Source organism: Anastrepha obliqua, chromosome 2, assembly GCF_027943255.1.
Source record: "Anastrepha obliqua isolate idAnaObli1 chromosome 2, idAnaObli1_1.0, whole genome shotgun sequence".
In the NCBI taxonomy this organism is placed as follows: domain Eukaryota; kingdom Metazoa; phylum Arthropoda; class Insecta; order Diptera; family Tephritidae; genus Anastrepha; species Anastrepha obliqua.
The window spans coordinates 130,981,712-131,006,903 of record NC_072893.1 but is presented as its reverse complement, the minus strand read 5'-3'; the positions used below and the strand labels follow the sequence as shown (position 1 = coordinate 131,006,903).

The following is a 25,192-nucleotide window of genomic DNA, read 5'->3' as shown; positions in this document are numbered from 1 at the left end:
CTACACCAACAACAATGTTGTGTACGTTTGATTGTCAAAGCAAAGTATTGGCAAAGTAGAAAACAAAAAACGAATTCACTTAGTTTCATTCTGGCCTGACAGCCACAGCCAACGAAAGAAAAAGAACAAATCAGCTGATTTACCAACACCACCTTTAATAGATTCGCCTTGCCTGAGACGCACAATCGTGTACAAATAACGGTAGTTTCGTCGCTTCCTATGATAAATTGAGACAAGTCCATATGTTCTGTTTTGGACATTTCTGTCTGTTTGTTTCAAATTTGAAAAAAAAAAATCGATAGTAAATAATTGAAATCTTATTCGATTATGACGAATAATTATTAAACTTACTCTCAAGGGCTTTGTTTAATTTAATTTGCAAATTTTTTCAATTATATGGTAATAAATATATATTAAGACTTAGTTCAACATGTTTTGTCCTACACTGTATGTATTTACGTAGATATGCACATATTTGAAGACAACGGAAAAGGGAGAAATCGTATAAAATAATCGCACAATAGAAAATGCGTCCACTTCCCCACTTTAGCGATTACGAAAATTTCGTGTTGTTAGACGGCTGGTGGTTACAGGTTAAATGAACGAGCTTCGGCAGCCAAAATTCCGTTTATTGTATGTTCTACACATTAGACAAAGCTAGATTAGTTGGACATTTAGATTATAATGCGACAGACAGTGAGAATACGGTGTACATTGAGGCGGGCGATTAGTTTAAAGGCCACCAACGGAAGAGCGCGTGCAAACCGCTTGTCAAACGTGGACGTATCGGATATTACATAGATTTGAGTGGAGAAATCAGTGACATGTTGAATATTCTCGTTGCAGGAAAAGATTAAAAATAGTTTAAGCCAAAAAACAAAAACATTTGGTTTGTGAAAATATAGTTACAAATTTATTTCAACTAAATTTAGGGCGATCAAATTAAGTTATCTAATAAATTAATCAACGAGATTTGTAGAGAAATTATTGAAAAGAAAACAACCGAAAAAGATAACAACAAAGTGCCAGCCCTCTACAAGCGCCATTCTTGCTGTGTGCCCAACCCCCCTTGCTTTTTAATTAAATAAAAATCCCCAAATACGTGTGTGGGTGTGCGTGTGACACTGTTGCCCTTGCAGGAAAAACCTGAACTAGCAACACAAATTCACGCTAGTCAGCTCTCAGCGAATGTGAAGGAGTCAGCTGATTTGCTTACGTAATTATCATATAATAAGTGACTCAGTATCGGTTTGTTTACAAAAGAGGTCGGTAAAAACTGAGATTGTGTTGGTGACATACGAAAAACCAACGCAGCCAAGTTACTTCGTTGCCGTCTGTATAACGACAATGGCATCGAATATAGCCTAGAAAACCCATTTTGGAAATAGAAGGCCCAGCAGCGTATGTTGGTTGTTTGCTTGCTATTGCATTGAATTATAGCCCAGTTCGCCCAATATGACTAGCTAAATCTTTCCTGTGTGCAGTACTGTGACAATCGAGTAAGCACTTTTGCCTATAAGAGCAGCCCGTCTAACCTTTTTTTATTTTTTGTCGGGACAGACTAGCAAGTACAGCACTCAAACACAATGAAATCCATTGTAATGCACTCGGATTCCCTTTTTAATTTTCTTTAAATCTACTCGACCTCCGAAGAAATCGGAGTAGATCTTGTGGTGCCAAGGAGCCAAGGTGGTCGCTTCTTAACACATCAGTGCTAAAGACCTCAAGCCTGATTCAAACGAAGGCGGGGTACTGTCTGAGATGCCCACCTTTTCCATGTGCTTTGCCCATAGAAAGTGGCCCGTCATCAGTCCAACCAGCCTCCTACAGCCCCCTCTGTTTAGTGACAGGAGGAACTGCGACAGTCGCTCGGACATGACAGGTAACATCAGCTTTGTCCATCCAAAAAAGCCTAACCATCTAACCTAATACAATTGAATTTATTTGCTGGGTGAAATAAGTCTTATTTATTATTATTTTATTAGGAAGTTAGACAATTTACTATTTTTCAGACATCCTCGCGATAATCAATGTAGCCATACTTTTGAACAGTCGGTTTTCCCTGCATGGTCACTTCACCCTCATACCACACACACACCTGCTTATATACACATATCGGATAGTTATTGCCATGCCACTATTCCAATTGCGCCATTGAAGGCGAAAGTGGGAGCGTCTCTCAACATGCGGTCACTGTGTGACATCTGTTACTGCATAGGGCCACCAGGGTATCAGCCATAACTAACAACATTATCATTTACTCATTAACATTTAATGGCAGAACGAACATCAATAAACAAAAACACAAAATACCAACAAAATCCGTTGTAAACGTCAAACAGATTGTGAGTGTCGCCACTTACGGACGTTTTCTCATTACAAAACCGCAAAAAGCTGACAATAAAAGTGCTAGAAATTGAACACAAAACAAGCGCATAAATATAATAGCAATAAAACACAACAACACCTGGTAAGAATGGGGGGCGGCAGAGGGATAACTTGAGAAAGCAGATATGCATCGCAGAATAAATGCAAGCCATTTGACCTCGCAGTTCTTCCGCTACACAAATGCCGGCGTTTTGTTTGGTTTTTCCGTTCTTTGTTTTGTTTGTGATTTGCTTTGCAACAAATAAATGTGAAGCCCTCAATAAGACGTCGCCCTCAACAGCAAGTTATTTGCTAATTTTTAATGTCAATTTCAGTGGCAGTGTAACCGTCCACTCGACGGTTTGCGTTCAAAAAAGTGTTGAAAACCTGCAAATTGTAGTGATTTCATTGTGAAATAATATTTTTTCAGTAATAACTATAATAAGCAGATAAAAAAAAATTCTAAAGTGCCTTACAATTTTGGAAAAATCGTATACATTTTTTGAAAGGTAAAACTATGTCACATAAAAATATGCAATATCTCTCCGTCAATACGGAGGATTATTTGCGGCCACTGCATCGGGATCATTGCCGCATTAGTCGTTCAATTTCGCCTGGTCTGGAAGCAATGGACTCGTTGGATGAGTGCGAAAGTAATCATAATTTAAGGAAAACAGCGAGCACTAAATGTGAGTAGTGAAAAAGGGTAGTTGTGCAGAGTGCATCTATGTGGCAATGAAAGTCAAAAGACATATGGATTGAGGTTACGATGAAGAGATGAAGAAGATAGAGAGTTGCCCAATTCAATAGAGTATTTGTTGCTGTTATTGTTGATAATGCATGTTAGATTTTATAAAGTGTGGCATGTGAGTAGACTGGTGTCTCCACCGCAAGCTGAGAAGCCCGCCAGGCGAGAATAGTCGATCAAAATCGATTATTCGCGCAGAAAAAATCCTCGAGACCTTATGACATCTGATTTAAATGCACCATTAGATATGCCAGCTGTAGATCAGCATAGTGTTTATAAAGCTTCATGTGCCACCATGGCATCTAATGTCACATGCGTCCAAAAGTAATCTTGGTCTTAACCAAAAATCGCACTCAAATAAGTTTACTTTGCTTCCATCTTCAGGTTTCACAGTCCTCGTTGGTCCGTCATGATTCTTGTGAAACACAGACAAGCTGTGATCCGCTTTGAATGAAAGGATTATAAATCACCACTTAAGAATAACTTAACCTAAGCTAAACTTAAACCCTTCAGCTTTACTGCTGCACCCTGTCTCGCGATATCCTTGTCTTGCGAGTAGTACTTGTAGATAGTAGTATGTCTTCTTAAACAGCTTGAAACGGTGGTTTTAAACAAAGTCAGAATATCTCATTGGGGGACCATTGTGAGAAACCGTCTTTCAAATTGGGTGTTTTTTTACGCAGAAAATGGTAGATACTTAACCCTGTGAACCCAATCGGGAGCACGTCGATAATATTAACGTACATCTGACGAAGTTTACGCATATCGAATTATGATTAAAGAACTTTATTTCATCCATTCAACCTATCTTTTTCCGTCACTTACTTTTTGCCCTTCTCTTTTCTATGCCACAGCATTGCTACTGGGCCACAAATTCACTTCAAGTGATTCGAATCTCAGCACTACCGGCAGCACGACGAGTAGTCGCAAAGCATTTTACAAGTCTACAGAAAATCTCTGTTTTGGAAGGCCCAAGAAGCGTTTGCATCGACAGGAACAAGTGAGTGAAGTATATCGGCCGCGGTCGCGTTGTAATACCGATCCAGTTAATGTGAAGCAAATAACGGTGCCTATCTTAACCACACCGTCAGCATCGAATTCTGTGTGCAGTTCCTTGGCGTCCTCTATCGCTCCGACTCCATTACTCGGACGAAAGCATCATCAACGTCGATCGAGCGCATTGAGTTCCTTGATTGAACAGGCGTTGAAAGTGACGACGGCATCGGTGGGTTTAAAAGCGAAAGCGGATGAAAGGTAAGTGCGGTGCGGGGACTTGGTTGATGTTTATCACCCAAGGCTTAGTGGTAATGAGAATCTTGACATAGTGCACCATGTCCAACTCTGTACAACATTTATCAGGCTTTACAAATTTATCTTTATCAAGTGACAGAAAAAGTTATAGGGCACTTTAAAGTTACAAATAGTTCATCGGCTTGGCTAATAAAGCTCACCTTAACAGTTAGATGTGGAATTATTTCATAAGTAGTCACATAAATTCAAATACGGATTGTGTCTTCTATGATTTTCAGCTTAAATCGGGGCTTTACCCGGCAATTTATTATTCATATCTGAGTTTGTCTCACTTAGGCTTACATCATTTCATGCGACCTTCAGTTCCTTACTCGTGCTGCCGCCTTAGCTCTGCCACATACCTAGATAAAAATAGCACACAGATTTACAAAATCGTCGTGCTCACCTCACATGACGCAGTCACCATATTCACTTCCTCTTTAATTGATCTGAGAGTCGTTCGCTACCACATTGCGACATGGGATGTCACATCTCATCGTAACCAGTTAGGTGTAATACGTCACTCGTACTACGGCTTGCTACTTTTTATTGTTCGATTCCAGTGATGGCATCAGAATAGGCGCGTCTCTAGTTAATCACGTCATTACCACGCGATCCCTCCGCTAATACTTATGCCATGCGAGTGGCCATATCACTTGATACATTACCGTAGTCACATTTACTTTCAGCTCAAGATGTTCGCTAAATTTAGCCATGACATTCGTGTTTCATATGTGAATATTGTGTTGACCATTCGCCTTACTGGAGAAATATTAATGACGGAATTTCCCATTGTTTCGTGAAACGAATTTCTACAAATTGTGCTTGGATTTTCGTTTATACCCTGCAGGGAAACCCACTGATTCCCAGCTGGTTCTTTCCAAAATAAATGTGAATGACGACTGGTAAACGGATGAATCAAAGGTTGAGAATATGAAAATCGACACTGTTAATTTCGGGATAAGCTTCAAGAAATCGGTACCAGTATTCAATTTTAGAGAAATGTTTGAGAGAAAAATGTGATATCTTCAAAGGTAAAAGACATTATGTTAGGCAGCGCGGAAGCTCCGTGAGCTCTGCAGTCTCTGATAAGTAGGAGTATCGAAGTTCCATAATAAATATCTGACGATTTAGGTTAACAAGAACCAAGACATGAGCACAGCCTAAAATTTTATTTCATGCTGCAGAAATTTTTTCGGGCGCACTAAAAGGCATACATACGGACTAGATACCAAAAGATGAGGCACAGCAGATAACTCGAGGACGCAGGTTCTTGTGAAATGTGGCGTTAAGGTATTATTTGTGATGCAAAACGTTTTTGTAGGTTCCTAGAGCTTATGAAAGGAAAATTATTCACATTCTTGTCATCGCCGTTGGACAGTATACTTGGAACAAATGCTGGTCAAACGGTTGATCCTACTAACGAGAGGAGTATGAAACAAGCTCTTCATTTTAAGTAAACAACTCTCACTCGATACTACAGGACTTTCTGATAATGCATCATGTATTCATCTGATAATGCATCATGTATTCTTAAAAAACAATCATTTGCTTAAAAATTACATTTTACATTGATTTAAGCTTTGCGTTTCGACTTCTTGGTCTTTTGTGTCAAAAACAAAAAAAAATATATTTACATATTGTATAAGTACGAACTGTTTTTAAGGTTACCAAAAAAACAAAAAGTGCGTGTAGCGTAGTACACTTAACAGAAGCGAAACTTTAAAGGCAGACAAAGAAAGAGGGAGAGACCCGAGAGAGAATAAGAGAAAGAGAGTGAGAGAGAGAGAAATAATATACAATAGGTATATCTAAATAAATTCACAACATTTGCAGAGAATAAAAATAGACAAAATTTACAAAAAACGGAGAAGGGTCGACCGGTGTAGGTAAACGCCGGACACAAACCGTGGCAACAACGCGTACTACGCCGAGCGTTTATCACCCGCACAAACGCAGCGATTCCAGGACCGCGGCAACGACACAAATTACCGAAAGGCAATACCAATAAATTCGACGCCGGAATGGATAACACTTTATAGTACGCACAAGTAGTAGCCAGGAAACGGAAATAAGCACCAAAAAGTGGGCACAAAAAAAAACACCAAACCAATTGGAACCAAAAAACGCCCCAAACAGTAGGCACCAAGGAAATATAACGCCAAAAAGAAGGCACCAAAAATATATTTCCTACAAGTTTGCACCAACAAACAAGCGCCAAAAACTAGGCAGTGTTATTTCTCACTAGAAATTAGCAACCACAAAAAAAAACTCAAGAAAAATAGCCTAAATATCCTCTCCTTTTCCTCTACGTTATATCTTTTTTCTCTCTCGCAGAACGAAAACGCCCAAAACGTTGCATGACCTTAAAATTTTACTCTCCATTCTCCCTCGTCCATCGACGCCTAAGAAGTTTCACTTCAAAAATAATAATATAATTAAAAAAAAAAATTAGTTCTGTGTACTTTTGATAAAACAACTTATCTGGCTTTTCAGGTTTTACTTTCAAATCAATGAATCCTGCTGTTAGAGTGGACAATTTTGCACTTTAACTTAAATTTGATTAAAATGGCTTCTTCAACTTAAGTGTTTTTGCAAAAGACCACAGAATGTTTTAAGAAATCTATAAATGGCAAACATTTTTCCAAATAGCAAAAATTCTTCGAATGGCAAAACTGTAGTCAGTACCAGTTCGCCAGTTGCTCATACATGACGAAGTGCGCCCAATTGCGAATTAGAAACTAGTTCACAAGTTGAAATTTCTCTGCAGGTTACTGCAACTATGTAAATATGTGCACAAAAGTTGCTGAGACATACACAGCCATGATGTCAGAGTTCGATGCCAATTAATCGTTGCCAAAGTAAGCAGGCTAAAAAAGCACTTGCGAAAGAAATGTAAAAGATTTAGAAAATATATTTGTGGGTGGGAGATTAATTTCTATCATACTTAAATGCAGATCGATTTATTGTATTTTTCATAAAATAGGAAAATAACACACACTGAGTAAAGACTTGCAAAAAAGTTAAAAAAGTATTGGTAGCGACTTTGAAAGAATCCGCGATTTAAATTTTATTATATTAGATTTAATTTAATTTATTTTCGGAAATGGAGAAGTGACTATTTAAATATTCTCAAAAGTTTTTGGCAGCGTTTTAAACATTCAATTCACCTTATTTATTTGGCACTCAAAGAAATGAGAAGTGGGTGCTAGGCCAATAAAAACATTTTTGACATAAGAACACTTTTCATGTTAAGTTTTTGTTGCGCAAACTACGTATATACATAGTAAAGTTAGTTGTGGCAGCTACTGCAAGTCACGCCATGCCGCCACATTCCTAACCTACCATATCACAGAAGAAAAGGCTAAGCAATGTAAACAACATCGTTGCCAAAATCATAGCCACAAAAAAAGCAAAAAATGAAACATAAAGGCAATTAATTGAAAGAAATCGCGCAACACAATAGAAAAATCGAAGAATCAATATTTCATAGAAGTATGGGTGGCATCCGGTAAATTAGAGGCTCTCAAAATTGTTTGTGTGTAGTGAAACATTTGCCGGTCTCCGCTGGCTCCTTTTGGGTTTAACGAATATTATTTGATCTTCCATAACTAGACTACTTCAGTTAAAGCCACATATCTCCGTAAGTTTTTCTCAGATTTCCATGAAATTTTGGCCCAGCATTTGTGAAGTGTTATGCTTTAGAAGAAAGTAAAATACCAAAATTCTAAAAAGTTTTTAGCTCTCATGGGCTTTTAATATCTGCATGGTTGCAAGTAATATGTACTACCAGCTAAAGCTGTAGATGATTCCAAGATAATGAAATTATAAGTCAAAGTGGAGTTTACTTCCATAAATGAAAGTGGTTGAGTCTTAAGACTCCGCTGCTCTGTGGTTGTAAGAGCGCACAATTTTAAGGTCAAAGGGTTTTATCTCATGGTTTGCTACATCCTAGACCGTTATATAAAACTCGGTCATTTTAATAATGAAGACCCAGCTACCGTGGGGTCGTCTTTTGTCCCTTTAAGATTGAGAGATGAAGAAAATTCTTCATCTGCGTATCTATCCTGTTCGAAGTTACGTTACTTATTTATCTCTAATGTAAACAGCTGCCTCGGAAAATGGTCTTTTTTTTGAGTTCACTTCTTTCAGGGACCACCATCTTCTATTAAGTTACCAGTAAGTACTTTGGCATCCTTTCCTAGATAAACCGCAGCAGTCGTTTTGAAGTCAGCGATACTAATATTATTTCCATATGTCAGTAAATAGATTGTACTTTCATCGTCGTAGGGTTCCAATGGCATGGGAAGTACTATGATTCTTCGTCATCGAATGCGATGAGCGGCTCAGAGCTCAATTTTATTGCAAGTCGATGGCAAAAACGCGAGTCAGGACGTAGGTCGCTCATCACATGTTGGGTTCGAGGTTCGTTTTTAATTCGGGAATTCAGAGTATTTAGAGTTGTTTCGACAGCTCAATGCTGTGTTTACACAACAGCGTCATCCGACGTGACTCTGACGTGTAGGTGAATAAGAATATACTGCTGAAACAATTTTTTTAAGTTTGTATGCGAAATTAGTATCCAATTTTGGATTTTGTACATTGTTATAGCAAGCTTTGAATGTATATTTATCAGATTTTTAATATACTAAATATGTATTTATAAATAGATGTCGGTAAATATATTTGATTTCATTAAACTCTTCAACATTCCTGAGCCACTAATTCAATTGATCGCAAATGGCAAGGCCACTGAACTGCTTGAAAAAAGTTGGACTCCACATCCATTCGAGGCCGGCACATGCCACTAATTGTTTTTAAATTCCAAAAGCAAAATGCAAAACAAAGGTGGAAAATTAAATTTAGTCCGTTTGTCTGAGTATTCGATTCTCCTTTGAACGATTGGTTATGCTTGAAAATTGACGCATACAACGGTACTTGCATATGTATGTACATACATGTGTTTGTCAACTGCAAAGAAATGCCAGCTTCCTGCTTATGACAAATATTAAATAATGGTTACATGATAATAACTCTGCTGTTAACATAAGACAAAAATGATGTCCAAACGGTTCAAGGTAGAGGTATAAACGGTAATTACAGCTGACCGTGGTTGGCATAACAGATTCTCAATAGTCGCACCAAAGTTAAATCAAAATTAACACAAGAAGAACAACACTCATGGAAAGGCATAATGCAAAAGGAAAGCCCACACTGGAAACAACAACAATTCAACAACTAGCGTATCATGCCAACTTTGAGGCAATTGCTGCCCAACCAATACACGCCGCACGTTTTGGTCATTTCTAAAAAGTAATAAATAAATATTATCTGAATATTTGCGTTTGTTATGTATTGAATTTTTGCAAAAAGTACACAACTACAATTTCGAAAATATGCTGGACATGCGCTGTCGGCATACCTTTTGAAAATCGTTCAACATTGACAACAAAGAAACCGCTGTTCTCTAGCAAAAAGCCGGCTGCTGAGAGTGCGACGGCGAGGGCGAGAGAACGCGTACAAAGCTGCCGCATGCTCTGCCTTTTGGCGTTGGGCGTGTTGACGTGTGCGCACGCAAGAGAGCGCGCGAATAATGCAAACAGGACTCACGTGATGCGCACAATTCGTGACGGAAGCTAAAAGCGCGCTTAGGCGATGTGGTAAAGCTGACGGCGACAGAAACTACAGCAGCGAAGGCGACCGCATACACTTCGGCAAGGCCGATGAATTTGACAAAGTTCGGTGTACAAGGAAAGTGAAAAAAGTGCTGCGGCAGATACAGTTGCAGAGGCAGTGGTAACTGACGCACACACACAAATGCATGAATACACGAATGCCCTATGTTTCGTTAATGTGTACATATGCATTTGTTTTCGTTTTCGCACATCTGGACACGGAGTCAAGCGTTTGCTGGCTGTACGCCTCATCACTGTCCGGGTGGGTGGCACTATGGCGACCCCAAATGTGACGATGCCATCATTTAACTGTTGTTGTTGTGACTGCGGTCGATGGCGTTGGCTTCGTGTGCGCATACGATGTGCTTGCCGCCAAGACAGAGGCTGACAAAGGCTTGTAATAGCGCCGAAGGCGTACGCAAGGCATTTTTGACGTTGCCGATGTCTACGAATGTTGTTTGTTGTCGTCGTCTATGGGTGGCTTTTGGCTTTGCGAGATGTCATAATCAGTTGCGGAAATTCAGTGTAGAGAGCATACGCCTGCAGAAACGGTTGCACAGAGTACGCGAGCGCTAGTTGAAAAGTTTCCAAAAACACCAAAATGTTATGAGTATCTGTGTCTATACTGTGTTAGAAGAAAAATAAGTTATTGAAAGTTCTGCACTGTCAAAAACAAAAACAAAAACATCAAAATTGTATACAATTGCAGATTTATGTGAAAAGTACGAAAATCAATTGAAAAGTTGCACTTCGCGCAGCGAACAACGTCCAAAAAGTCTTCCTGCACCCAGTGTATTTAATATTTACGCCGAAAAAATCGAAAATTCTTAAGGTAAAGTGACTTAAATAAGAAGCACACACAAAACAAGCTAATAAATCACTTAACATTTGTGTAATTTCTTCACCATCAAGATACGCGCACACGAAATTCATAAAAAGTGTAAAGCGTTTTGGGAAAATTGCATCAATCTCAGACGCCATGTAAAGCAATTGAATAAATCGCAAAAGCACAAATCACATTTATGCAATACGAAAATAAGGTGAGTGATAATGCAACGAAAAGCAATAGCGGGTTGTTGTTGGCCACGGAGGTGTAGGCGATTGTGGTGGTGGTGTTGAGCCGCACAAGTCGCTGTTTGTTGTCTGGGGGAAGTGGGATATGGTGGATAGGAAGTGCAGGTAGTAGGGAATGTTTCTATCCCGAGATAACTTGATATGAACTCCGAAATGATGTATACAAATTTTCTAGTTCAAATGTTTGGAAGGAAATCATATTCAAAAAGGTGGACATTAATGCAAGTTTCAGAGTGTTACATTTTTGACGTGGAAAAAATAGCGTACGGAGATTCAACTAGCGATTAGAATTTCATTTAATTGAACTAGAAATAAGTACAGTAGTCTCTTCTGTCAATTCCAGCACAATTATTAGCCCCTTTTCATGAGTTTTGGCACTTATACCACCAACAGCAACTTCCATTTCATGTTTCAAATCTTGAATTTTCTCTGTATGACTGGCGGAACATTTATTCTTACTGGAGACCCACTAAAATTATTCTTGTAGAGTCAAATCGCAGATTCTAGATGTCTAATTGTCTCCACCATTTAGTCTAATTATTCGAGTTTCCATGAAGATTGAATGCTTTTAAATTTTTCAGCTTTCAAGCAATAAGCGACCAATTAAAAAAAAAAAACTGTTCATAAAATAAATTTCTGATCCATTCGGATGTCACTTTAACGCTCAAAATAAAAAAATGGTTACTTTAAATTCTGGAACTAGTTATCGACGCTGTCAAACATCTGCAGAATTTACTTGCTATTTGTTGTCTTCGAAGGGCCGGTTTTGTGTGCAATCACTTTAGATTACGGTTAGAAGACTCAACCTCAAATGCTGCGCTATGCTAACAGACGCATTTTAAATCTAATAAACCATAAAACTGTACTTGAACTCAGTTTTAGTATTTGTAACCCAAGCGAAATTTAGAAATAGAAAAATTTTCCAATCTACGAGCTAGATACTGCTTTAAGAATTATTTGTTATGTTGTTTTGAATTTAATAAATAATATTGAAAACCGTTAACTTTAATTTTCGGTAATTTGTTTTTTTTTATTATCGTAATAAAGTATTTTAAAATGTGTCTATTTTTTTTTGCAAAAACTAAAACAATTATTGAAGTTTTACCGAATTCAATAAAGTTATATTCAGTTACATGTATAAGCGGAACCCCGAAGTTCCGGGACTAGGTTAAAAAATGCCGAAGTCCTCACATAAACAATCAGCGCCATTGTTGTTATCCCTTGTTAGTAGGGTAGGTTGGTTATCTGTTTCGCGTGTGCTGCACGAGTGGTTGGCAACCCCACGCAGTCACACGCACACGAAACTGCTGACTGCACAAAACGGAAGGTAGGTAAACAAGCGGAGATGAAATTTTTTGCAAGCAGTGAGGGAAGCGCAAATCGTTTGGGAAGCGTAGACTTTGAAGGTTGTGTAATTTGAAAAATGCAGTAGCTGCGCAGTGGAAAAAATACGCAATTGCAGCAAAAAAGTAGAAATTTATAGAAATAGAAAGTGCTAGCAAGGGTTGGTAGAGCAAACGAAAGCAAAATAGCCAAATGGAAAAACAAATAAAAACAAAATGCGTAACGAGAAGTATCCAGAAAGTATATATGCATACAGTTGTTCGTAATTTTGCATTGATTTTGAGGGGGCGTGCTTACACACACATGCACATAAATATATGTATGCATAATACACATTCTGTCGAAAAGATCGCCCTCAATAGGAGCGATAGTTAAGTTTACAAATAGTAATTAAATACTAATCAAATAAAAAGGTAGCGGAGATAGTTGAATAAAATGCAAAATATTTGTTATTCATTCAATTAAATATTAATAAAAAAAAATTAAATGGAAATTAAATTTATTGCATACCCAATCCAATCATCAAAAGAATTTTCAATCACATTTGCCGAAATCGACTTTAGTTCTCGCCGCAAATGCGCTCTCTTTCTTTAAATGAAAACGGGTGCTGAGGTAATTTGAATTTTCGGAAAGTCAGAAAAGTCGATCCAAGCCATGTTGTTGTTATTGTAGTAGCATAAACATTCCCCATACATGTTTGCGGAATGCTGCTGGGGTGACCGTGCTTGGCCGGATATAAATCCGTTGCATCGCTTACGTAGAACCGACTGCGTGGGAACGATCTATATCATATCATATCAAGTTATGGGCGATCTAAATAAGTCGAGTTTTTGACCAATGGTGACGAACAATACACACAGTTTAAAGCCGGCGCATGATTGTAATTTTTTCAACACATTTTCTTTCTCAAACACAGCATAAGGGCCAGATAATATATTTGATTTACTGTCTGACCTTTTGTTTAGCGCTCGACAGTGAACTTTTTAAATCTTCAATTCACAGTACTATTTTGGCCGAATGCATAAGCGAACATATACACATACGAGCATATATAAAATAAAAATAAATAATTGGCGCGTACACTTCTGTTAGGTGTTTGGCCGAGCTTCTCCTCCTATTTGTGGTGTTCGTCTTGATGTTGTTCCACAAATGGAGGGACCTACAGTTTCAAGCCGACTCCGAACGGCAGATATTTTTATGAGGAGCTTCTTCATGGCAGAAATACACTCGGAGGTTTGCCATTGCCTGCCGAGTGGCGACCGCTATTAGAAAAATGTTTTTATTAATTTTGCTTTCACCGAGATTCGAACCAACGACCTCTCTGAATTCCGAATGGTAATCACGCACCAACCCATTCGGCTACGGCGGCCGCCTACGAGCATATATACATATATAAATTATGTACATATATATTTGAAAAAAAAAAAAATCACATTTATACATTTATATACGTACGTATTTGATTTGTATTGAACACTTTGCATTTTTTGTTATGTTCAATTGGATAAAAGCCGCAAAACTTTTCCTACGGATTTCCGCTTATTCGTGTTACATGCCACAACTTCCTTCCAAAATGAAAGTAGGATACTTAAGGTCCTGTCGTTTACCATAGTCGTATTTTTAGCCCTTCTTCGCACATACGAGTATTATCACGCACCGTGTGGTCACTTCAGTAATTAAGCGGCGGATATTGCCACACCATATCCTCATCCTGTACATTAATTACACTCGTACTCGCTTTATATGAACGCTATTGGTTTACTCTTTGTTTTTTTTATTTTTTACTTTCGCGTGTTTCGACTTTATTTGGCATTCTTCGTTGAACAAAAAACGTAGATGTAAATATACCAGTGAAATATATACCAGCCTTAAGGCGTCAGTGGAACTTAAAACATTGTTAAAATAAAATGTTGGTACAAAAAATTCCTTTTCTAATGGGACGATACAGAATACTCCTTTTACTACTGTGATCAAATTATTATCTAAACTTTCCGGGTATATCGTATGAGAAAAATATTTGTATACCGGCGCCCACTTGTCCACAAAAATGCTATGATTTGGTTAACACAACGGTTGTATGTAACAGCATAAAGGAAACATATACTCGTACTATATATAACAAAATGCTCGGAATGATGAGAGAAGTCGATATGCCATCCATGTCCGCCTATCCATTCGTCGCACAATAGCTCGAGCAAAAATTAATATATTTCTATGAAACTTGGTACACATATTATATTAATATTTATCCTAGGTAGGTGGGTATTGAAAATAGGCGGCATCACTCAATAATCCCGCCACCTTCCATATGACAGACATTTTTAGAAAAGGCAAAGAATGTAATAAAGGGTTTTCCAATAACAGGTGTTATTTTGAATAGCCCGCTATTTCGGTAGATGTCCCTTTAGATGTCATTTTTTTCTACTTGACAAGTAGAAGCTACGCCATTCATAAAAATGGAACGATTCACGCTTAAACAACGCATTGAAATTATTAAAGTTCATTATAAAAATGGTGAAACGGTTCGTAAAACTAGAACATTTTTGGGTCATCCTGAAGCAACTTGTCGGACCGCAATACAGAAATTGGTGAAAAAATTCGAGCTGTTGGGACAAGTTAGTGATGAGCAGAATAAAACCCGTGCACGTCGCTCAAGAACAGCCGAAAATATTGCTGTTGTAGCCGAAAGTGTTGAAGAAAACCCAGGTTTGTCCATTCCTCGTCGTTCTTTGGAATTAGGCATTCCACAAACGTCATTACAGCCTATTTTGCATAAAGATTTGAGTCTTAAGGCTTATAAAGTCCAGTTAACGCAAGAACTCCAGCCGGCCGATCATCAACAACGTCGTGTCTTTGCTGATTGGGTCGTTGAAATGCATGAAAATGATCCGGAATTCCATCGAAAAATCCTCTTGAGTGATGAGGCCCATTTCCACCTCGGTGGCTTCGTAAACAAGCAAAATTGTCAGATCTGGGACTCAGAAAATCCATTATTATTGTTGAAAAGCCTCTATATCCTCAACGTGTGACTGTTTGGTGGGGTTTATGGTCCTGCGGAGTCATTGGATCTTACTTTTTCGAAAATGAAGCTGGAGCAACAGTTACGGTGAATGGATTGCGCTATCGAGATGGTATTGATCTGGACAACGTTTATTTTCAACAAGACGGTGCTACGGCCACACAAGCAACGAAACCATTGATATTTTACGAGAATAACACGTCTTATTGGAAAACCCTTTAACTCCGCTAGGTTAGGTTAGGTAATGCTGGCTGATCTGTAAAAAGATCTCCCTTAGACCTCTAAGGTCCATTGTGTTACCAGTGCAATGTATCTGGAGTCGCAGATATCATTTTATATAATTCATAATGCGCATCTTCGCAAGTTTTAACAAGCCGTTCAACCTTTTGGCAGCGGTATGAAAAATCTGTTGATCCTAGGCACACTGGTCGAGTAATACAAAGAGCAGGGCAATGGTAAAGTTCCAAAGTACCCTTACCATTTGCTTCATTGCAAATGTTACACGCATCGCTTTGGACTGATCTTCCGGTAAAAATGAAGCAATATTACCCAAATATAACTAAAAAATAAAAAAGACGCAAATCAAATTTTGAAAAAATGGCCGGTGTCAGGCCCACGTATGGTCTTTTAAGGGGTTACACGGATTTCGTTGGTTCAAAAAATCGATTTATTGTTTTTTTGCTTATTAATTTCTACAACTTCTCAGGAATATTATCCAAAATTTTAAAGTCGATCCGAATAATAAATTCGGAGATACAGCCCTTGGAATGTGTGCGCTCCAAGCCACTTTTATTGTTACTCAAAACTTTAAACTCGTTTTTTTCGGAACCGTGTTTTCAGAGTCGGTTGTCAAATGTTCTCGAAAACTACTTAACCGATTTTGATGAAATTTTACACAGGTGTCCGAAATACAATTTACTCGTGCTTGACCGAAGAATTTTGTTTTTTTTTTCAATTACAACTATTTAAAAAAAAACAAAATGTCAAGCAAATCTGACCGAAATTTTAATTTTTTTGCAAAAATGTCTGCCAAAATTTATGGTCATAACTAAAGCACTTATTTTTGTTTTTTTTTCATTTTTGATGAGCCTGTCAGGAGTTATGCTGACAACGCGGACGCACCTTTTTTTCGAGGGGTCACCGAAAATGACGTCACAATGGAGGAGTTTAAATTTTGTTTTTTTGAAAATTTCAGAAATTATTCTTTAAATATGTATCTATAAGAGAAAAAAAAGTTTGAATAAAATAAATAATTTTTTACATAGAAAAAAAATATTGAAATTGGCCTTTTTTACCCGACGAAACCCATGTAACCCCTTAATGTGTACGTTTCGATGAGGACATAATTAAGCTCGCCCCAACACATATAGTGCAATATTGTTCCCCACCTCATTTAGATTCGAAACACCATACCATGCTGCGGCCAGGAGAAGTATCCGCGCTTTCTCCACGTCTCCAATAAAGGTAATTTTTGCCGAAGCAGGACTGCCAGCTATTTCGCAAAGAACAATGAGCAACTCAATGATGCTAATCCCAAAAATACTTCACTGCAGAAACAAGTTGCTATTTTCATACGTTGAATCAGAATGGCTTCAAAAAGACAAGTCCAAGTCACCATCAGCAATATCGCGCATTTTAAACTTAGTCAAGAACCTCGACATTGTTTCTGTACCAACGCTCTCAGCAATCGAAACGCATCCGCAGTGGTTGGATCGTAGATCTAGCTTCATCACCACTTTATTAAAATATCCAAAATCCTCTACTAGCCCCAACAAATACAAACAACTCTATAACAAATTTGTTGAACCTCTTAGAGTTACTGGGAGTTTATTTTTACAGACGGATCGAAGTCTGACACCAGCACTACGTTTGCAGTGACAAACGAGCTTGGTGGTTTGATTTCGGCCGCTGCAATGCCAACATATTGCTCGATATTTACAGCTGAAGCAGCTGCAATATTTGAAGCGGTACGGTTTGCCTCCAGTAGTGGAAATAAATATCTGATATGTAGTGATAGCAAATCCACATTCGAAGCCCTTGCTAACCACATCAACAACACCCCACTAATTGAAAAGATTCGCAAAATACTTCTAAAGCATAAGGATACCATAAAAATTATGTGGATACCAGGTCACGCCGGTATTCGCGGGAACGAGAAAGCTGACGAACTTGCCAAAGAAGCTTCCAGACAACCGTTACATCTATCCGAACACTTCATCGATAAAGACATTAAGAAGCTCGTAAAAAAATATATTCAGAAATGTTTCGCTAGCGATTGGTGTAGCTATCATCACTGCTACAAAAATTACAACCCTAATGGGGAAACTCCGATATATCCATCTAATGTATCATGCGGCAAACTCAAAATATTTGTTCGCCTTAAAATTGGACACACACTCACCACACATGCACACCTTTTAAAAGGCTCCACAAAACAAACCTGCTCCTTTTGCGGCTCTACCGACAACACCGTTCTTCACCTTCTGGACGAATGTGCTGGACTCAAACAAATAAGAACCTCCATTTTTAACAATACCAAACCATCATCCTACCTAAAGCTTCGCGATATCGATAGTATTAACATCATTTATAAATTGATTTATCTTTGTAAGATACCTACTTAACCATTATTTTTTCTTGTATATATCATATTACTTTTAATATATGTATGTAAACAATCCTTGTTGGACATGGTACAAATGTTCGTTAATGAATATACGGGCGTACATCTATGCGCTTAATCGTACATACGATGAGCGTATATATGTTACACACACATGTTAGTACGAATGAACATGAGTACCATCAGTCACGCATTTGCCAATAACTTTAAATATTTTTAAATCCTATTAGACTATTTTTTTCCTTTTAGCAATAAGCCGAAGGCCCTGGTAGTCAGCGCTGTAATATTATAAGTGTAATAATTATTAATTAGTTGTTACTCTTTCTAAATAAATAAATAAATAAATAAATAAATAAATTTTTTGGGATCGCATCAAAACCACGCCCACTTTTTACATAATATGTTAACAACATACAATATTTTCATCCGCCAGTCGGATGTTGCACGCTATTGTCTATTAGTTTGTTTGATTTCAAAAATGAACACCCAGCATCCAGCCCAAATTAAATTTTTATTAATTATGCAATTTTGCTAAGGAAGTTCCTAAAACCCATAATTCAATTTGGTATTTCAATAATACAGTTAATTTTACATACAGAATACCATTTCGATCAACACCTATTCCTCGAAAATGGAGAAAAGGCAACTGGAGCTATTTTATGTCGCCTGGTCCTTAGATGAGGAAGTTGCACCATATGTCGCATGATTAAAGCGCCTTTCAAGCGCAACTCTTTGTTATGATGGGTCATATTATTTAAACTACTTAAGTTAATACAGTTCGGACGACAAATATTTGTATCTAAGTTCAAGCCAAAAAGGCTCCAAAGAGGAGAAATCACGAAATGTGAGAAAATTTTGTGTTTCGCTCATGTCACTAGAGTGTCTCAAGATCTCACTTCTCTACCGAGTGGGTCAAAATTACAACATTTAATGCAACTCTGAGCAGATTTATGCGATAATTCATAAAATTATGAATTAGAAAAGCATAAACAAACTCCAGGTTTTTCGAGCCTGTGTCATTTCACTAAAATATTACTATTCTCATCGGGCTTATGAAACAGCTGATAAATCGCGTCTGAGCTCTGCTTGGTAGTGCGCATAACTAACAACTATGCGGAGATCTTGATTTTGTTGCATTGTGTGAAAATATATACATTTTTTAGAACCTAAGCGCTGCCAAAATAAACAATAATTTACACCAAAGCAAAATATTTAACAATTTTATACATCTTTCTCGTTTTAACTCCCACAATGCACGAGTATAGCAAATGACTTATCTAAATCTGGTGTTATTTTCAAACCAAATTGTTCCATATCAAAAACATGTTTTGCTTAGAAATTTCGGTCTGCCAAGTGTTGTTCTATGTCTATTTGAGAAAGTAATCATTTAGTCGTTAACATATCTGCACACATGGCCAAATACAGCCTTCGCCCAATGTATTAGACGCCCCAAATAAATACAAGCCATTTGAAATGTGTGTACTAAGCGAAGTGTTAATGATGAGGTGCCGAATACTTATGGCCAATACTGTATATCTACTATGCATAACTTTATCAATCAATCACAAAATTCGATTTCATTTTGTTTGCTTGAATAATTAATTAGCTTTAAATATTTAAATTTCCTTTCCTCTTGCAGATTAACTCAACAAGCTACAAAGTCAGCAAATGATGATAATGTCAAACGCAGGCTTTCAAGGTAAGTGTGTATGCAAATCGATATCTAACACAAGAACTTCACACAGATTTATGCGTATTATACTTTTTGTGAGCACAAGAGAAAAATACAGTTTTTATGTCACGAAATTCGGGAAATAAAGGGGCTTTCAAAGGACACGCCCAGATGTTGTTTTAAAATAAATAAAAAAAATTTAGACTCTTTCAGGTTTCTCTCTTTTATTCAAAATTCTTCTCTTAGCAATTATATGTATATGTCAACAGACAAAATCCGCGAAACAGTCGCTTCATGAATGGGCCTAGTTGTTGAGAACGTTGAGGTACCGATGCTGAAGGCTGTTCAGCAACGCTTAGCGCAGCAGCAGCAAAATTTTCAAAAGATCGTTCAGCTTTTGGTCTGTCTGTCCTTTTTTTATACTCAACAGAACTAGTTTCTTTTCACCGAAAAAATCACGAAGTTTGCGATTTGCTTTTCTTGAGTGTTTGGCCGAGCTCCTCCTCCTATTTGTGGCGTGCGTCTTGATGTTGTTTCACAAATGGAGAGACCTACTGTGTTAAGCCGACTCCGAACGGCAGATATTTTTTATGAGGAGCTTTTCCATAGCAGAAATACACTCGTAGGTTTGCCATTGTCTGCCGAGGGGCAACCGCTATTAGACATTTTTTTCTTCATTTTGGTGTTTCACCGAGATTCGAACCTACATTCTCTCTGGATTCCGAATGGTAGTAATAATACAATAATTTTAACGCTTTTTTTTCTCGTGTAAAAGTGGGCATTAAAAAAGATGCCGGAAAAGGAATTATTCACTCTGACGTCAGTGATGTTTAGAATAAATACGAAAAGCTACTGCTGCAGGATAAATTCATATTTCATGTAGTTGGCAGCGGTAGTCAGTCAGATGACGCCATGAAATCCATACGCAGACAATAACTTCCAAATGTCAATGAAAAATATGGAATTCTCTAATTTCTATACTTTGTCCGTTTCTTAATGTTTTAAGCGATCAGTGTAGGAACACTGTTACTTCATGTGTACTAAGTACCTTTCCTTGTACTTAGCTCGATACTCATTAATTCAATCAGCAGCAGCCCTATTCTTTGTATTTATTTTTGGCTCCATTGTCATAGGCTTGTCACTGAAGCGTCACAATGAAATTTAAAAAATACGTGCACACATACTTATACATTTGTCTGTGTGTAAGTAGCTATTTAAATATAATATTTGTTAAGCAAACGACTGCTTGGGCTATTCAAAACGCACGTCTAGACTAACTCAGCGCTTACCGCTAGCCATAAATAAACCGAAATAGAAAAAACTGCGGGGGAAAATTAATTTGGCTAAAAAAACAACGGAAAGCAAATTTTTGGTATGAAAAAGCACGTAAGAGTAAAGGTGCGGTGAATGCGAATATTTCAATGAGCGCTCAGCAGCAAAAATATATCTTTACATTTTTTAATTAAACACCTACATACACTTACACATCTTTGTTTTCTCACAGTCGTGGCGCTAGCACGCGCAACGTCATGACTTATGACGTATGTTGCCGTCAAAGTTGGTGCGCGTCAAAGCTTAAAGGGTAATCATAATGTCGGTTCGCTGCTTTTAAGTGAATAAATTCGCTACCACAAAAAATAAAAAAATGGAAAAACAGAGAAACTCAATTTTGTGATTAAATCTCATATTTTCATTATCAATATGTTTACAAAGAGGTTTGTGTATGCATATGCATGCATACTTAATATATATGCTTTATCTTATTTTCTAGTAATACTGTCAATTCAAAGTTGATATTTATTTATACGTTTGACATTTTGCGACAATCAGCCCTTTACCATCAGCCAATGAAAGCACGACATTTTGAAGGCCATGTGAATGAAGTGTGTTGTTTTTGACTGCTGCTGTTGCTGCTGCTGGTCCTCCCTACGCGCCGACAATTATCATTGCTCACTTCATGTTGCGTTGTAATGTTCGAAGCTGCCACTCGGCTTAATCAAGCTACGCACAACTCTCACCTCTGTACACAAACATTCGTACATACATCGACACGCATATTTTAGTAGATGACTAATATTTTTATTACGTTTACTACTTTAGTCGAGGTGTAACATTTTTTGGTTTTGTTACTTATTTGCCGCGGAGTAGTTGTTATGTTGCTTGTAAATAGTTGTGAAGGCATTTAATTTGCTGTCTGTGCTGCTCATATTATTATTCACAGCGATATATAAAAATTTACTTTTTCATAGGTTATTGTTCAGAAATGCGTTTATTGAACGCCCATGTGTATATGCATATGTATGTGTGTAAAATAAAAAGCAACGGGAGGTGTAAATTTTGCAAGGGGAAATAAAAAATGGTGTCGGAAGGGGAAGAAGAGATTCGTTTATAACAAAAAATACTATATTTCAGTTCTTGCTATTGACCTTTAAGATATCGTCAGTCAATAGGGATGAAAACATCAGTTATGCAAAAAACTCGGCATCATGCCTTGCTCAAGCTATTTAATAAGCAAGAAAAATACACAGCTCTTTTTGAAACACATGAGGCGGTTGAGGCGACGTTCTCAGATCTTGTTGTAAATTTCAAAAAAAATGTGCAGGAAGAGTCGAGTTTGAGAAAAATTGAGGTAATGATTAGAGTATCAAATACGACCGTTTGGAATATCCTCCATGACCACCTTCGTATAATTACGGTCAGCGGAAAATGGGTACCAATAATGATCACACCAGTTCAGAAGTAGCAGAAATTGCAAAGCAAGAATTGTAGGATGAATGGACGAGTTTATGGAAAGATACAAAAAAGAAGCAAAACTCCAGAAGAAACAGAATTTTGTAGCGAGAATTTTTAAATTTATGACCGTATTGTTACGAAGGACGAAACTTGGACTCATCACTAAGAACCTGTGTCAAGGTGGGAGTCTAGAAGAATACACACCGCCTGGGAAGGTCCAGATATCAGCATCCGCTCGAAAGATGATCAACTTTTATCAAAACGGTTACTTAGGCTACAGCTGTCAATAATTACTAGCATAAATATTGCATGAAAATCCGGCAATTCAATGCTTGACAGGTGGAAAGTGCTAAGATGATTTAGGTTGTTTTCTTAGAAATCCACAAATACGTAAAACGTGTATGTATGTGTATTGCAAATACAGAATTTTTCGCGCGCCGCATCTTAGCCTTCTCAGTTTTTCAACTATCAGTTCTCACGCAGACATTTTCTCGTCCACTTCGTATAACGGAATATTTTTATAAACATAATATTGAAAAAAAAACAACTAAAAAACACGCAGGCACAGAAAAAAAAAGCAAAGAATTTTACGAAAATTCTGAAAAAGTGTTAAAATACCTATAATAAAGCTATGTGAGTTTTTTTTCGAAATTGTGTGGGTATAATTTATTTAAAAAAAATTAAATTAAATTAAAAATAAATAAAACATTAAGCATTAAGAAAACAACGTTAAAAAAATTTAAATTTCCAACCTAGTCTCCTGTAAATTGACCATCCGCTGCCTCTCTAAACACTGGCATGAATAGCTCTCTTCTCACCTACACTCACACCAGAGCAACAAGTTAACGGCCAAAGGAAATATTCTCCAAGAAAAAAAATTAAATCAATCAACAATCAAAGCGAAACCAAAAACAATTTAATGGCTAAAAGTACATACATTCATAAAATTTTCATGCCATTAAAAATATAAAATTTTCATAGAAAATTGACACACATCAGCTTTTCATAATAAAAATAGATTAGTCATCAATCTAAGTTTCCTCGTTATAGCAGTTTGGGCAACAAATTTTCTTTTCATCTACACCACCAATGATGAATTAACAGCAAAGACAACAACAACTTATTAATTTATTAAGCAATAATACGTGTAAAACTTATCAAAAACTAGAAGAAGAGTAATTGCAAGCGACAAAAAACTAGTAAAGCATAAAATAAGTGAAACGAAAACAAAAAACATCGACAACGGCATTAAGGCGACAATGACGTACAGACATGCTCTGTAAATGCGCACAGTGCGTCGGTGGTGACGAAAAAGTTGGAACATTGTTTTTTTGTTTATTCGAAATAAATTTTAATTTAATATAGAGCTGAACTACAGAGTACTGAAAACACTAGCATGAAAAAATCGGACATTTTTTTATATATTCAACAAAAAAATATGATTTTGCATACATAAAGAGTCACTGAGTAGCGAGATTTTTAGCGTGAAAACCCTTGGTCAAGTGTTACAGTGCACAGTGGGTTGGTGATGATAAAAATGTAAATGATGTAAAAATGTGTTTTTGTATTAATTTTTATGCACGAAAAAAAAATGTGTGCAGAAATTACTTTTGAAAATAATTTTTGTGATGGGGCATTACTGGCAAACAGATGCAACAGAAAATACAAATATAAAAATTGAAAAAGGAATTTGCAAGAAAAATTAAGAGTCGAGTATGAAGTTGACATGTTGAGGAAACGTTATCTATTTCTTAAATTATGTTAAATTAAGTATAGACTAACTGGGCTTTAATCCATGAATATTGTTTGTGAACATTTTTCTGTTGGTGTTTAGACCGTTGCTTTTTAAGCACGTCCAATCTTATTCTTGTTGGTTCTGTCACTCTCTTGCTTTTGCATTTGGCTCGAACCTACATCGAAAGTGGCGTTAAATTCCCCAACTTCAAACACCTTTTGTCTTCAGCACAAAAATTATCTACCTCAAGGCATCGAGATCTATCACTGTAATTATTTCCAGATGATAAACTTTTAACAAAAGAACAACAACTTTCGGCGGCATGAAAAAATAATGAAGCAAAATTTGCGCAAACATTTTTTAGTGCAAAATTTCAATTTCAATACAATAAAAACTAAGTTGGTGTTTTGTAAATAAAGAGCGCAATTTATGGAAGCAAAATAAATAATGTTGACTGATGTCAAACATAAATTTGTAGAAATAAAAATTAATGTAATTATTGCTATTCAAAGTAAAAACAAAAAAAAAAACGTTTTGTGTAGCTATGTAGCCTATTTATCTATTTATCAGTCACATATTTTTTAAATTAAATTAGTAGGAATAAAAGTTTATTTAAAATATCAATTTATTAATTCCACTTTACTTCTTATTAATTAAAATAAAGTAATTGTTTGTCTCATGACAATTGTACTTATACTACCATATTTTGAACACTGTATTTGCTTCTTTCACGCCCACTGTCACAACATTTTAGCGTTACATTTCTCTGTTCGGTGAGCATCAAGCGCCGTACGCAGACGACATTTTTTATTATTTTTAGAATTTGGACATGATTTTCTTTGCTACTTTGGCATTACAGCAGCAACAAGAATAACAGCAACAATAACAATTCAATAGTGTGGATTTTAAAAT

The 25,192-nt window shown here is 36.9% G+C and overlaps 1 protein-coding gene across 1 annotated transcript in view; it reads left to right on the top strand.

Annotated features, from left to right (window-relative positions):
- Positions 1–2,701: 2,701 nt before the first annotated feature.
- The window catches only part of LOC129239621 (serine-rich adhesin for platelets-like), a 120,109-nt gene continuing 97,618 nt past the window's right edge, over positions 2,702–25,192 (top strand). The window contains exons 1-3 of the mRNA XM_054875272.1: positions 2,702–3,056; positions 3,970–4,369; positions 19,780–19,839. Of these exons, the coding sequence (XP_054731247.1) occupies positions 2,885–3,056; positions 3,970–4,369; positions 19,780–19,839 (632 nt within the window). The 5' untranslated portion in view covers positions 2,702–2,884. The remainder of the gene's footprint in view (positions 3,057–3,969; positions 4,370–19,779; positions 19,840–25,192) is intronic.